Source organism: Oryctolagus cuniculus, chromosome 9 (genome assembly GCF_964237555.1).
Source record: "Oryctolagus cuniculus chromosome 9, mOryCun1.1, whole genome shotgun sequence".
NCBI lineage: Eukaryota > Metazoa > Chordata > Mammalia > Lagomorpha > Leporidae > Oryctolagus > Oryctolagus cuniculus.
This window is the reverse complement of record NC_091440.1, coordinates 130,381,025-130,394,296: the sequence shown is the minus strand read 5'-3', so window position 1 is coordinate 130,394,296 and position 13,272 is coordinate 130,381,025. Positions and strand designations below refer to the sequence as shown.

The 13,272-nt window shown below is 44.3% G+C and overlaps 1 protein-coding gene across 4 annotated transcripts in view; it reads left to right on the top strand.

The window, feature by feature from the left end:
• The window catches only part of CPNE8 (copine 8), a 263,087-nt gene that overhangs the window by 105,451 nt on the left and 144,364 nt on the right, over window positions 1–13,272 (top strand). For 3 of the 4 annotated variants that reach the window (XM_051850927.2, XM_002712675.5, XM_070049629.1), the window contains exon 6: window positions 2,311–2,387. The exons of the other annotated variant lie outside the window; for it this stretch is intronic. In XM_051850927.2, coding sequence (XP_051706887.2) covers window positions 2,311–2,387 — 77 coding nt within the window. The remainder of the gene's footprint in view (window positions 1–2,310; window positions 2,388–13,272) is intronic. 4 annotated transcript variants of the gene reach the window in all.

The following is a 13,272-nucleotide window of genomic DNA, read 5'->3' as shown; positions in this document are numbered from 1 at the left end:
CTTCACATGTTTGTAGAATCTGTTTTGACATTGGCAAAGATAGGCTCTTATTAAAGGAATTTATTTGAATATGTTAAAGCTTTAAGTTTTTTCTGTGTGCTTTAACTCAAACTTCAAATGGTTTGCAGTTTTAGGAAGTTGTAGCCCTCTGTCAGTCACCAAGAACCGGGTTCAGAGTCAGATTTTGTGTGTCTCCCTCTCCCCACTCTGTCTGAACCTAACCGCGTGCATGCGCCGTGTACACCAGATCCTGCCTCGGCTACCTAACCGCGTGCATGTGCAGTGTACACCAGATCCTGCCTCGGCTACCTAACCGCGTGCATGCGCAGTGTACACCAGATCCTGCCTCGGCTACCTAACCGCGTGCATGCGCAGTGTACACCAGATCCTGCCTCGGCTACCTAACCGCGTGCATGCGCAGTGTGCACCAGATCCTGCCTCGGCTACCTAACCGCGTGCATGCGCAGTGTGCACCAGATCCTGCCTCGGCTACCTAACCGCGTGCATGGGCAGTGTACACCAGATCCTGCCTCGGCTTTCTGCGCTGTCCCCTACCAGTGGCTGCAGCCTTGGTCTGAGCCTCAGTACTTAGCTTCTTAGAGACTACCAGCCTTTCCGGTCTTTCCCTTCCCTGCCCTGTCCACTCTGCAAACAGGAGCACAGTCGTCTCCTGATCCAGTGTTCTGGGGAGTCGCTGGCCGTTGCTAGTTCTCCTGCGACAGCTTCTTGTCTGGCCATGAGGATCCTCCGTGGGCTTGGCCCCTCACCTGCATTTCTTCCCTTTGCTGGAGCTCCTGTCTCACTCCTGACTGTCTTGCCTGTAGTTCTGTTCTGTAATGTGGTGAGTCCCAGCTGTCCTCTCTCCACAGTCCCATTCCCACCTGCATCTCAAGGCTGCTACCTATGAGTACATACACCCTCCCATCCTCCCCCCAACCATTTTTAAAACGTAGAACACACCCTGTACCTCTGTTTGCCTGACTTGGTCACGTAGATTTTACTTTTGTGGCTTGTTAGGCTGCCGCGTGGTTGAGCCAGATTGCTCTGGTTAAACAGGAGTGGAGAGGCATCATGGCTGGGCAGAGTGGTTAGAGAGTAAGCTTTGGACTCAGACTGTTGGGTTCTGATTATGACTGTGAGGAAGTTACATACTTTCTCCATGCCTCAGTTTCTAATATGTAAAGTGGGGCCATCACTAGTTCTTAACTTCGAGTTGTTGTTTTTCATTTTGTTGTAGATTAGCCATGCTCTGTAATCTCAGTGAGCCAAGGCCAGTGCTTTGCACCCTGAATAGATTTGTTGACTGTGAATTCACCTGGTAAAGCTTGAAGGATGTTGTTCTGCAGAGTCCGCTGTGCAGCCATCCTAGAGCTTTGGCAGGACCACTTGATTGTGCCAGCAACTCAGGAGATCCCCCACCTTGCGCTTTGGGAGAGGCGCTTGGGATCCTGCACAGGCTCTGGTAGAGGGGGAGTCTCCCTGAAACACCCTCCTGTTTTCTCGCTGGTTTCCAGATGGTGTTGGACAAGTGAAGTAGCACTGTGTTGATGGATTTCATTTTTGTAGGTGCCGTGCCAGTCTAGATGCAGAACATTTGGGTTGGTCCTGGATCTGCCGTTTATTGTTTGCATCAAACATAGAAAATCAACCTCCCAAACTATTGATTTATGTCTGAACTGAAATGTCAATAACTGATCACTTATTTTTAGTCCTATCCTGGGTCTTGAAAAGCAGAATCATCTAGGTGTATGTTAATGAACATTCAAATACATTTTGCTCAACCCGTTTTTAGGCACTTTCTGTAGACCATTGACTTATGCAGTAACTCATGGAATGTTTAGAACAGTTCTCTCAGGGGCTGCAGGATGTTGGAGTCACAGGAGCAGATGTGTCTCACTCTGCTGTGGCCATGACATCACACCCCCGTCTCTGTGTGCTGCACACTCGCATTTGTCTCCCGACCGACCGACCAGCAGTTCATAGTTTAGAGACCTGCAGAGCCAGGCCACGTGTGTGCTTAAGCCCTCAATATGTTTTCCACTTCCATTTTTTATAAAATGCAAAATGATAAGGGATGCAATGTCTAAAAATTCAAGAAACAAGCTTCCTCTTTGGTTGAAAGCACAGAATGCTATGTAAAGTTATGCAAAAGCCACATGGCAAAATCCATGCAGATTGAGCATATTTTGTCCTTGGCAGTGAGGAAATTCAGTATTTCAACAATGAAAATGATGCAAATGTGATGTTCAAAGTATGTTCTGTCAAGATAGTTTGGGAACTTATGAGCTTTAATCCTTTTATCTATTTTAGGACTTTCTGGGACAAGTGTTTTGTACATTGGGGGAGATTGTTGGTTCACAGGGGAGCCGCCTCGAAAAGCCGATAGTGTAAGTATTGTTTAAATTCTGACAATGAGATGTTAACACCTCAGTTCCTGCTTTGGCAGCTTGAAATTCGTGTGTGCATGGTGTCGAGCACAGGTGGGTTTCTAAGTCTCATTTGAGTTTTGTTCTCCCAAAAAATAATTTTGATGTGTCTGTAAAAAAAAAAAAAATATGGTTTCAGCTGTCCTATGCTATGCAAAACATGTTCACGAAATGGAATGAGCAGGTTTATGCAAGATGATGTGTTTTTCCTTTGTGGTATAGCTATTTTGTCACACTAGTACTGTTTGAAAAAGAGATTTTGTGTCTCGAGTCGGGGTCTGTATGTGGCAGCAGCTTGCTCCAGTGTGTTTGATATATGTGTTTTTGTTGATGGGACTTTAATAAGACTTTTTACTGTTGTGTGTAGAGGGCTGGAAGTGTGTAAATGCTGGGAGAAAGGCAGTCGCTGAGCAGTCCGTCTTCATCTCCACCGCCAGTCACTGCCTCCGTGTTTACGTTGTAGGCCAGCTGCGTGGGATGACCCTGCGTCCTCCAGCTCTAAATAAAGCAGAAAACAAACCCGGCACATTTCCCATAGGTGTTCTCTGTGCTGCTTACCCCCTTCCTCCCCTCCTGTGTAGCTTCTCTTGCCTGCTTAGGAACCTCTAAAGGTCTAGGAAGGGCCATGTAGCAGTTGCCCTAACCACAGTGTCAGAAGCTTTGGGGAATTTTGAAGTCTCTGTCTTCATCACTCGTGAGAATCTGAAACTCAAAAAATAACTACGCCAAAAAATGCATAAATCTGCTCATTTTTGACGTGAAATACTTGAAAAGGCCAAGGGATCATTCCCACATTCCATACATAAAGTTGAACTTTATACTTCATGTGTTCAGGACTAGGCTAACAGGAAGTCCACTAATTTTTTTTTTTTAACAGATTTAGAGAGAGAGAGAGGGAGAAAGGTCTTCCTTCCCTTGGTTCACTCCCCAAATGGCCGCTACGGCCAGCCGGCTGTGCTGATCCGAAGCCAGGAGCCAGGTGTTTCTCCTGGTCTCCCATGCGGGTGCAGGGCCCAAGCACTTGGGCCATCCTCCACTGCCTTGCCGGGCCACAGCAGAGAGCTAGACTGGAAGAGGGGCAACTGGGACAGAACTGGCGCCCCAACTGGGACTAGAACCTGGGGTGCCAGCGCTGCAGGCAGGGGATTAGCCTAGTGAGCTGCGGCGCCGGCCCCACTAATTCTAACTTCTTTCATTTGACTTGATTTTCTTAGAAAATTAATCTGGCAGATTGAAAACTTTCACACATCAGCCACCTTGTAAATAAAAGCTCTTTTCACAGAAATTTGTTGTGACTTAATCATTGAAGTTGCAAGCTTACTATTAAGATACATTCACACTCACTTTAATAAACAAGTGTTAAGTAATCTGTAAAACAAATATAAACATCAAGTGCTTAGGGTTCTTTTTTTTTAAAACTTTTATTTAATGAATATAAATTTCCAAAGTACAGCTTATGGATTACAATGGCTTCCCCCCATAATGTCCCTCCCACCCGCAACCCTCCCCTTTCCCACTCCCTCTCCCCTTCCATTCACATCAAGATTCATCCTCGTTTCTCTTTATATACAGAAGATCAGTTCAGCATACATCAAGCAAAGATTTCAACAGTTTGCTCCCACACAGAAACATAAAGTGAAAAATACTATTTGAGTACTAGTTATAGCATTAAATCTCAATGTACAGCACACTAAGGACAAAGATCCTACATGAGGAGTAAGTGCACAGTGACTCCTGTTGTTGACTTTTTTAAAAGCTGGATTTATTTATTTGAAAAGCAGAGTGACAGTGTCTGTTATAGACAAAAGACCAAAGAAACCAAATGATCTGTTTATGCACATGGTTAACTAGATTCCTTTCTCAAGAGTCCAGCCCGATCTTCTGTCTTTGCTTACTTTTGTACCCAACATTTAGCAAGGCAGGAATGAGGCAGTTTTGAGGCCCATTCGGGGAGCACACTGTTATCTTAGGCCCTCAGGGATTAACAAATCACAGCTGCAAGGTGAGATAGTTTTACACACAGGACCAAGTAAATTATAACTTAAAGACCATTGCAGAGGCACACGACTTTCTGTCTTAGGTATGCGGCTGGGCCTCTATGGCGGGTGTGGAACCTGTTTCTAGAATCAGAATGGGTTTGATTAGACCCAGCTGGACCTTTGATAACAAGTGGAGGGAGTCTGTGGCAGTCCCTTGAACTGGCTCCTTTAATGTCCAGCAGGAGAGGGTCTGTAACATGGGGAGAAGAGAAGGAACAGAGATGGAGAGAGACACACACACACACACACACACACACACAGAAAGAAAGAGATCTTTTACCTGTTGGGTCACTACCCAATTGGCCGCGATGGCTGAGGCTGAGGCAGGTCCAAGCCAGGGGCCAAGAACACCATCTGGGTCTCCCATATGGGAGGCAGGAGCTCAGGTACTTGGGCCGTCCTCCACTGCCTTCCCAGGTGCATTAGCAGGGAGCTGGCTTGGAAGCAGAGCAGCCAGGACTCAGCTGGCACTGTGATACTCTGTGCTACAGTGCTGGCCTCCACTGCACAGAATTCTTGAGGTATTTTCTAGCCTATTGACTTGTATGCATTAAGGCTTCTTAGAAGATAATTTGTGGTTTTATTTAAGAAGAGTTAACATACACACTCTCACCTGAAAGGTGCCCTGAGTAATCTTCCACAGAAAGCAGACTATTAAAACACTCAGTTTTAATTCTGGAGCCAAGGAATAGGGATTTTTATGAGCTGGCATTCAGATGTGTATATATATATATATATTTTTGACAGGCAGAGTGGACAGTGAGAGAGAGAGAGACAGAGAGAAAGGTCTTCCTTTGCCGTTGGTTCACCTTCCAATGGCCGCTGCGGCCGGCGCACCACGCCGATCTGAAGGCAGGAGCCAGGTGCTTCTCCTGGTCTCCCATGGGGTGCAGGGCCCAAGCACTTGGGCCATCCTCCACTGCCTTCCCAGGCCACAGCAGAGAGCTGGCCTGGAAGAGGGGCCACCGGGACAGAATCCGGCGCCCCGACCGGGACTAGAACCCGGTGTGCCGGCGCCACAAAGTGAAGGATTAGCCTAGTGAGCTGCTGCACCAGCCCAGATGTATATTTTTAATTTGGATGTTTTTCTGGAATTTTTAATTTTGTGTTCTCAATAGAAGGAGATCACATTTTAATTTCAGAAAACTGGGGCCGGCGCTGTGGTGCAGTGGGTTAACGCCCTGGCCTAAAGCGCTAGCATCCCATATGGGTACTGGTTCTAGTCCCTGCTCCTCTTCTGATCCAGCTCTCTGCTATGGCCTGGGGAAGCAGAGGAGGATGGCCCAAGTGCTTGGGCCGCTGCACCCACGCAGGAGACCCAGAAGAAGCTCCTGGCTCCTGGCTTTGGATCGATGCAGCTTTGGCTGTTGCAGCCAATTGGGGAAGGAACCATCGGATGGAAGACCTCTCTCTCTCTCTCTCTCTCTCTCTCTCTCTCTCTCTTTCTTCCTCTCCTCTCTGTGTTTAACTCTTTCAAATAAATAAATAAATCTTTAAAAAAATTTCAAAAAACTGTTACACTTCAAGTTTTCTTCTTTTCCAATGGAGATGTATATTTCTTTTGATCTAGAGACACATTAAAAAGGTGATGTGTTCTGTTGGTTAGGGTATGTGATGAGTAGAATGGAGCCTGGGATGGGGGGGTCCTTGTTTAGCTGACTCAGCAGTTCCCAGTAGACAGGACTCACACAAACACACTTTCACTAGGAGGAGGGGATTCTTAGAATGATGATTGTAATGTGCAGATGTTGGGAGAATGTGCTGGTGGTTGAATCATGATCATCTGATGTGCAGAAAGAATGAGATGTCCTTTGGATTTTTCTCGGGTCTTGGTGAGGATGCGATAGCACCATGAAGCAGCCTTGAATGCTGCCCCTGTGGCATGAGTTTGTTGTAACTACACACAGAGCTTCATCTATAGAGACTTCTGTAATTCAGCTTTTATTGTTTACCTTATTGAAAAAGGTGCAATCCATTCAATTTTCTAAATGTATGTGTGCAACCTATATTTTGTTTAATGTTTGGCATTATTGGATATACCTCTTATAAACATTTAGAAAAGGATTTTAAAGCCCTCATGGTTTGAGCAGTGGGGGATTTTGTTTTTCTAAGGAAGCATAGCTTGGCAAGTATTAATTATCAGTAGATTAAAAAAATGCAGAGAATGAGTGTAGCAAAAAGTGGGCTACAAAAAAATAAGACTAAGAAATATACAGCGGTGGCTTATGATGTGAGGAAATTAAATTAGATCTTTGAGATAAACAGATAAGCAAAGATTCACAATAGAATAGAATAGTCAAATAGAAGAGATTAATAAAAAATAGGAGAGTGCCATTGGATATGATTAGTTCACTAGCAGAGGGATCTTGTGCTTTGTGACTGCAGCATCCCATAATACCCGTGTGTACATCACCCGAGTGGTTGCTCCTTTGAAGTGGACACTGCATCGGAAACGAACACTTTGCAGTCACCCATCTTGAGAAATGGTTGGCTTTTATAGACTACTGTAGCTTTGGAGGAGCATATGGATTGAAAAACAAGATCCAGTGAGCTGAGCATGAAGTTCAAGTGTGTTGAGAGAAGGTGTAGCTTGCATACTAATAGCATTGTGTTACCTTAACTCAACCACAGCTGAAAAGTGGACAATTCCCCTCATACTTCAGGTTTCAAAAAGCCTAGCTGGGTTGAGGGAGAGAGTGATGCCTTTATCTGCCCGGGATGTCAGGTGGCCCTTCAAAGCAGAAAGTCCATTCCATGGATCCCTTCAGATTCTGCACTCACCCTTGCTAACTCCTGCTTGGTGACATCCTTGTCCATGTGCTTTGCTTCTTGCTAGAGTGAACGTTGAGGGCAAGTAGTGGGGAGAGGGAAAGGTTGGAAGATAGGGGATAGCCCAGTGGAACAGGGAATGCCTTTCCAAGAAAGGATGGTGATGAGGACAATCCTGGAAGTGATGCTGGGTCAACAGCATTTTCTTCTCTGGCAGGAAGCTGGGTTAGAAATACAAATTCTAAATTTTTATTATAAAGGCATTGCAGAAATGATAAAGAAGTTCTAATTGGAAAAATAGTAGATATTTACTATTTAAATCATCTAACTCTTCCTCATAGTTGCCATTGCCCTTCCACCCCACTCCACTGTGAACCTGCCCTAGCCAGCCCTTGGCTTTCTAGTTAAAGACAGTGTGGTAGGACACTCATTAATATCCTGGTTTTTCTGGTCTGTTCATGAGGGTGGAGATAAAAGAAGAATTTTTACTCTGCTGTTGCAACTATTATTATTATTTTTTTTTCCGGAGAGAGAGGAGAGAGAAAGAGATCCACTTCAGTTCTCTGGTTCACTCCCCAAATGCCAGCAACTGCCAAGGCTGGACCAGTTCACAACCAGAAGCCCTGAACTTAATTTTGGTCTCACATGTGGGTCTCAGGACCCAATTACTTAAGCCATCCCAACTTGGTCCCGGGGTGTGCATCAGGATGAAGCTGGATCTGAAGCAGTGTGGACTTGACCCAGGCACTCTGTTGTAGGCTGCACGTCTCCCAAATAGTGTCACAGCTGTGCTAAATCCCTGCACCAAGCCCCTGCTACTATAGCTCTTAAATTCTGAAATTTTCTTAAGGAGTTGGATTTTCCCTTTCTGGATGGGAGTTGACCTGAATCCTAGCACACAGGAGGCAGGTAACCCATTGCAGTTAACGAAATTGACTGATCTTCAGTTTATTTTTTGACAGGCAGAGTTAGACAGTGAGAGAGAGACAGAGAGAAAGGTCTTTCTTCCGTTGGTTCACCCCCCAAATGGCCGCTATGGCCAGCGCGCTGCACTGATCTGGAGCCAGGAGCTAGGTGCTGCCAGGTGCTTCCTCCTGGTCTCCCATGGGGTGCAGGACCCAAGCACTTGGGCCATCCTCCACTGCACTCCTGGGCCACAGCAGAGAGCTGGCTTGGAAGAGGAGCAACCGGGACAGAATCTGGTGCCTCATCTGGGACTAGAACCCGGTGTGCCAGTGCCGCAGGCAGAGAATTAGCCTAGTGAGCTGTGGCGCCGGCCCTGTTCTTCAATTTTAAAAGTCTGTGTCTCTAATGTTATTTATCTTAAATACCATCATCCAAGTGATTTAGGTCTTACTTCCTAATTTATTTGATTAAAGCTTTATTTTCCCATTAGTTGCTCATTTATATTTTGTTATTCAAAATATTTCTTTGTTTTCTTCTCATTGAACAGCCAAAATTATTTTCAGAGAAGGTATTCAGAATAATTTCTATTAGTTCCTTAATTGCAATTGTGATATAAGGTCTCATTAGAAAATAACCTTTTTGAATTGGTGGTAACTGTAAAATTTGGAGATTTAAAGAAAACAAATAGATTTTTAAGTTATTGGTTAATAATCAGGCCTTTCACAACCAAGTTAGATTGATTACAAGGGAAAACCAATTTCTTTGGTATAGCTTCTTGCCCTTTTGCCTTCTTGGCTGTTATTTTTAAATTAATTTTAATTATGATCTATGTTCATATTTTTGTAAAAGTGAAATTTGAAATTGATCAATAATTTTGAGATTATATTTTAATAGTGGCTCAAGATGTTTGCGCTTTGCATCATTGCATTATGTTGGATCTGAGTCTTGAGCAAGCACACGGTGATATCTCAATTCCGTGCTATGCTTTTGATTTTTTTGCCGGAGCCTTCCTAAAACGAGTCTTGTGCTGCTTAATTTGTGTGCAGCATTTACCGAGCTTCCTCTGACTCACTGGCTCCCCTCTGTAGCTCGTCACAGTATCATTTAGCCTTAGACCCTCTCAGCCTGAGTTTTCTCAGGCTGCGAGGTCGTCTCTGGGTCTCTGTGTGATGCTTCTGTCTTTAGGGATCTCAGTGATGGATTCATCCAAGCTTTCCAGAGTGCTGGCATCCACGTCAGTTTAGGAAAGATTGCCTCTCTTCTGGGAGGAAAAGATGTATTATGTTCATCAAGTAATAGACCTGGCCGATCCTGGTACTCAGCCAGGCTTGGCTGGTTCTGTGTCACAGGCAAGAAGCTGGCTGTGATTTCAAGTAGATTCTAACTCTGGGGAGGAGCAGGAACCTCGGGTAACTGAACCAGCTTCTGTCTGGGGCTAAACGAAGCTCAGAAGGAAAAGGCTGTGTTGCCTGTAGGCTGGGAACAGTGTGTGGGATCCAGGCGGTCGCTAGTGGGTGTTGTCAAGGTGGGATCCAGGATGGGTTAGTGAGTGTTGTGAGAGTTGTGAAGAGTACAGCCACAGGGACTCTCAGGCAGAGGAGCACGCTGAGGACCCCTTTGCCTTTGTCAGTTGGGCATGGGTCTTACTGCGTTCAAGAACCGATGGCTGCTGGTGTTCAACATGGTGCAGGTAGGGTAGGGTCAGCAGAAGAGGAGTGTGGGAGTGGTGCAGAGGGACCGCAGTAGCAGAGCCTCAGAGTGTTGGCCTCAGATCTGACTAGATGTGGACTTAGCCTGAAAGCTGTGGCAACAGTAGATGCTTGCAGGGATCAGGTGTCAGTGTGCACGGGAAGAGGTGGGGCAGCCGCAGACCTACAGTGAAACAGGGATCCCTTTTAAGTGCAGCTTTTTGCATGGGAAAATGTAGTCAACTGTGGGGAATTATTTTTTTTCATCAAAGTCATGTTTATTTTATTAACTTCCCTGCAAATTAGATTTATTTGTTATCCTCTTTAGTTGAGCTTAGTGCACAGAATATTGGGTTGAAAGATGGTGTTTCTGATCTCATCTCTGCTACTGACTTGCTGCATATGTTACAGTACATCTGTATTATGTTTTTACATGTATGACTCAAATTTGTTAACACGAATCAGATCTAGAGATAGCCAAACAGCCTGTATAGGGGCCAGTGCTGTGGCTGCCTGCAGTGCTAGCATCCCATATGGTAGCAGTTCAAGTCCTAGCTGCTCCATTTCTGATCTAGTTTTCTGCTCATGTGTCTGGAAAAACAGCAGAGGATGGCCCAAGTGTTTGGGTCTCTGCAACACATGGGAGACCCAGATGAAGCCCCTGGTTTTAATCTAGCCAAGCCCTAGGCATTGCGGCCATTTAGGGGGAGCAGATGAAAGATATTCTCTTTCTCTCTCTCTCTCTCTTTCTCTCTCTCTCTCTCTCTCTCTAATGACCTTTCAAATAAATAACATGAAATCATTTATTAAAAATACCCAGTGTAGGGGCTGGTGCCAAGGCTCACTTGGTTAATCCTCAGCATGCGGCGCTGGCACACTACGTTCTAGCCCTGGTTGGGGCACCGGATTCTGTCCCAGTTGCTCTGCTTCCAGTCCAGCTCTCTGCTGTGGCTCAGGAAGGCAGTGTAGGATGGCCCAGGTACTTGGGCTCCTGCACCTGCATGGGAGACCAGGAGGAAGCACCTGGCTCCTGGCTCCGGATCAGCGTAGTTCCGGTCATAGCAGCCATTTGGGGGGTTAACCAACAGAAGGAAGGCACGCTGCGCTGTGGCCATTATTAACATCATTGCAATTAAAGATATCTTAAGGCACCCAGTATTCTCCTTCTCTCCCCCCCTTTCTCCTTTTCTCTCTTTCTCTCCTCCTTCCATTCTTCCTTCCTGTCTTTATTGTTGCTAAAGAACTGTTGGGCAAGGGAGAGGACAATGTTACACTTCTTTACATTATTTGGAATTGTTAAATGACACCCAAATATAAATATTAAAAATGAGTTTGTTACTGTGTAGCTGAACATTGAAATTACAGAAGCTGGATTACAGTTTTCCAGTAGTTTGGGTTTTGTTACATAGTTTTACTACTGTTTTGGAAGTGTCCTGAACATGTAGAGTTTTGGATGTGTTCATATACTTTTTCAAAAATAGAGTTCAGTATCATTTAAGAATTAATTGTACTCTTTTATTTGCAAAGTTCATAAAGCTGTGTATATATATATATATATTAGTAATCTTCATAAGATTCAACACATTAAAAATTAAACCACGGATTGCATTTTGGAAAGACTTTAGATGCGTTATTAACTCAGACCAAAGCATTTATCTATCTCCAGGGGAGCCTATTGGGAAAGTTACATACTCTCTAATGGCCAAAGATAGAGGAAATTTAGTATGTAATATCTTGCACAGGCTTGTGAGCCTTCCATATAGTGGCAGTTCAGTGAAAGTCGAGCAGAACCACTTACATTCAGTTTTGTACTCTAGAAGCATCTCTGGAGATATAATTGTTTATTCCAAACAAGCAAATGGTATACAACTGAAGAGTCTGTAATTCTCTGCTCTACTTAAAAAATCGATACAGCTAACGTCATCTGGAGGAAGAACTCTTCTGATGGAAAGGCTCAGAACTAGTCATGAGAGAGATGGGTAACGTGAACACACTTTTCTCATAATAGCTTAGAATGATTGGTCTTCCATCCTGAGACATTTCCCTTGTTCTTATTAGACTTAGATACCAGTAACCCTCTTGGCCATCCAAGTTGAAGAAAGAAAGAAAAGAAAATTTATTTTATATTATTGGTTACTATATAGAGGAAATGATTCATTGACTGAGTTTGCTTATTTCTCATCAGGTCAGCAGAGATTGAGTATAGTATAGATCTTAAGGATTGATTTTTGTTTTAATTAAATGGGAGTCCATCTTGGACCAGAAACTGTTGGGTGCTAATAATGATAATTCAGTGTTGTTCTATCACCATTGAGTTCAGCATTTTTTTTCATTAAATGAGTAACCATACAATTATTTCTACATATGGATATAAGCCCTGTCAAGTTTAGAGTATTATGTTACAACAGAATATGTAGGTCATTTTTCTCATTTGGTATTTTATCATAAGTGCAGCCAGAGAGCCCATAATTTTTGTTCACTCCTGTGTGAAGAGTGGTTGTGTGTTGTTGAAGGTAGTAGTTTTAACTGGGAAGATGAGGAAATATGGACATATAAAATAGTAAGTGTTGCTACATGGTTTGTTACCCTGCATAGACAGCGTTTAGAAATCACACTGGGGTAAAGTCTTCCAGTTCACTGCTCCTTTCTTCCTTTTACCCTTTTGTGAATGGCATAACTCGAGGATTCTAGATTCAAGGTGCAGGGGGAGAATATTAGTTGTACAGTTAAGCAAGCTAGTAGATGAGGCAAGATGTTTAGAGACCAATCTTGGGCTGTTAGCATGATTCTCACCAATGTCTGAGCTCTAATGAAGTAGTTAAACGACTGTGTGGGGAAGCGTCGGGGATTGTATCTGCTCTGTAATTTCATTTGGTTGCTTCTTCGTCATCAAAGTAAGCGACAGGAGGTCAACATTGTTTATAAAATAACACCAAGGGCTGAGTTGGTGAGTTCTTAAAATCTGTCAGATGCTGGTCCACCTGCTGTCACCTGTGGCCATCTTTAACCCCCGTAGCACCACTGTGAACTAGGTAGGTTTGGTTATTACGTGTGTTCATCGCAGGAAAAGATTGTCAGGCATTGAGAACCAGGTGGAGGCTGTGGAGCTTCTAAGTGCACCTGCTTAACCACAGCACTCTGTTGTCTTCAACAAATGAATGTATTTCTGTATAGCTTTGAAAAAAATTTACCATGTATATCTTACCTCCATGATACACATATGCTTGAAAAGTCAGGAATGTCTCTGGTTGGTGAGAGGAGCTTTGCAGGAACACCCATGCCGGTTTAGGTCATTTCAAGGATGAAGTTCCTCCTTTTCGTCTCTGAGCCCAGCTCTTCCTCAGTCATGGCCACTGTCCCAGCCTTTCCTGGAGTCAACTGTTGGCCAACGCAGGGCCCACACAGTCTACATGTAGGAAGACTGTCAAGGAGATTTTAAAAATC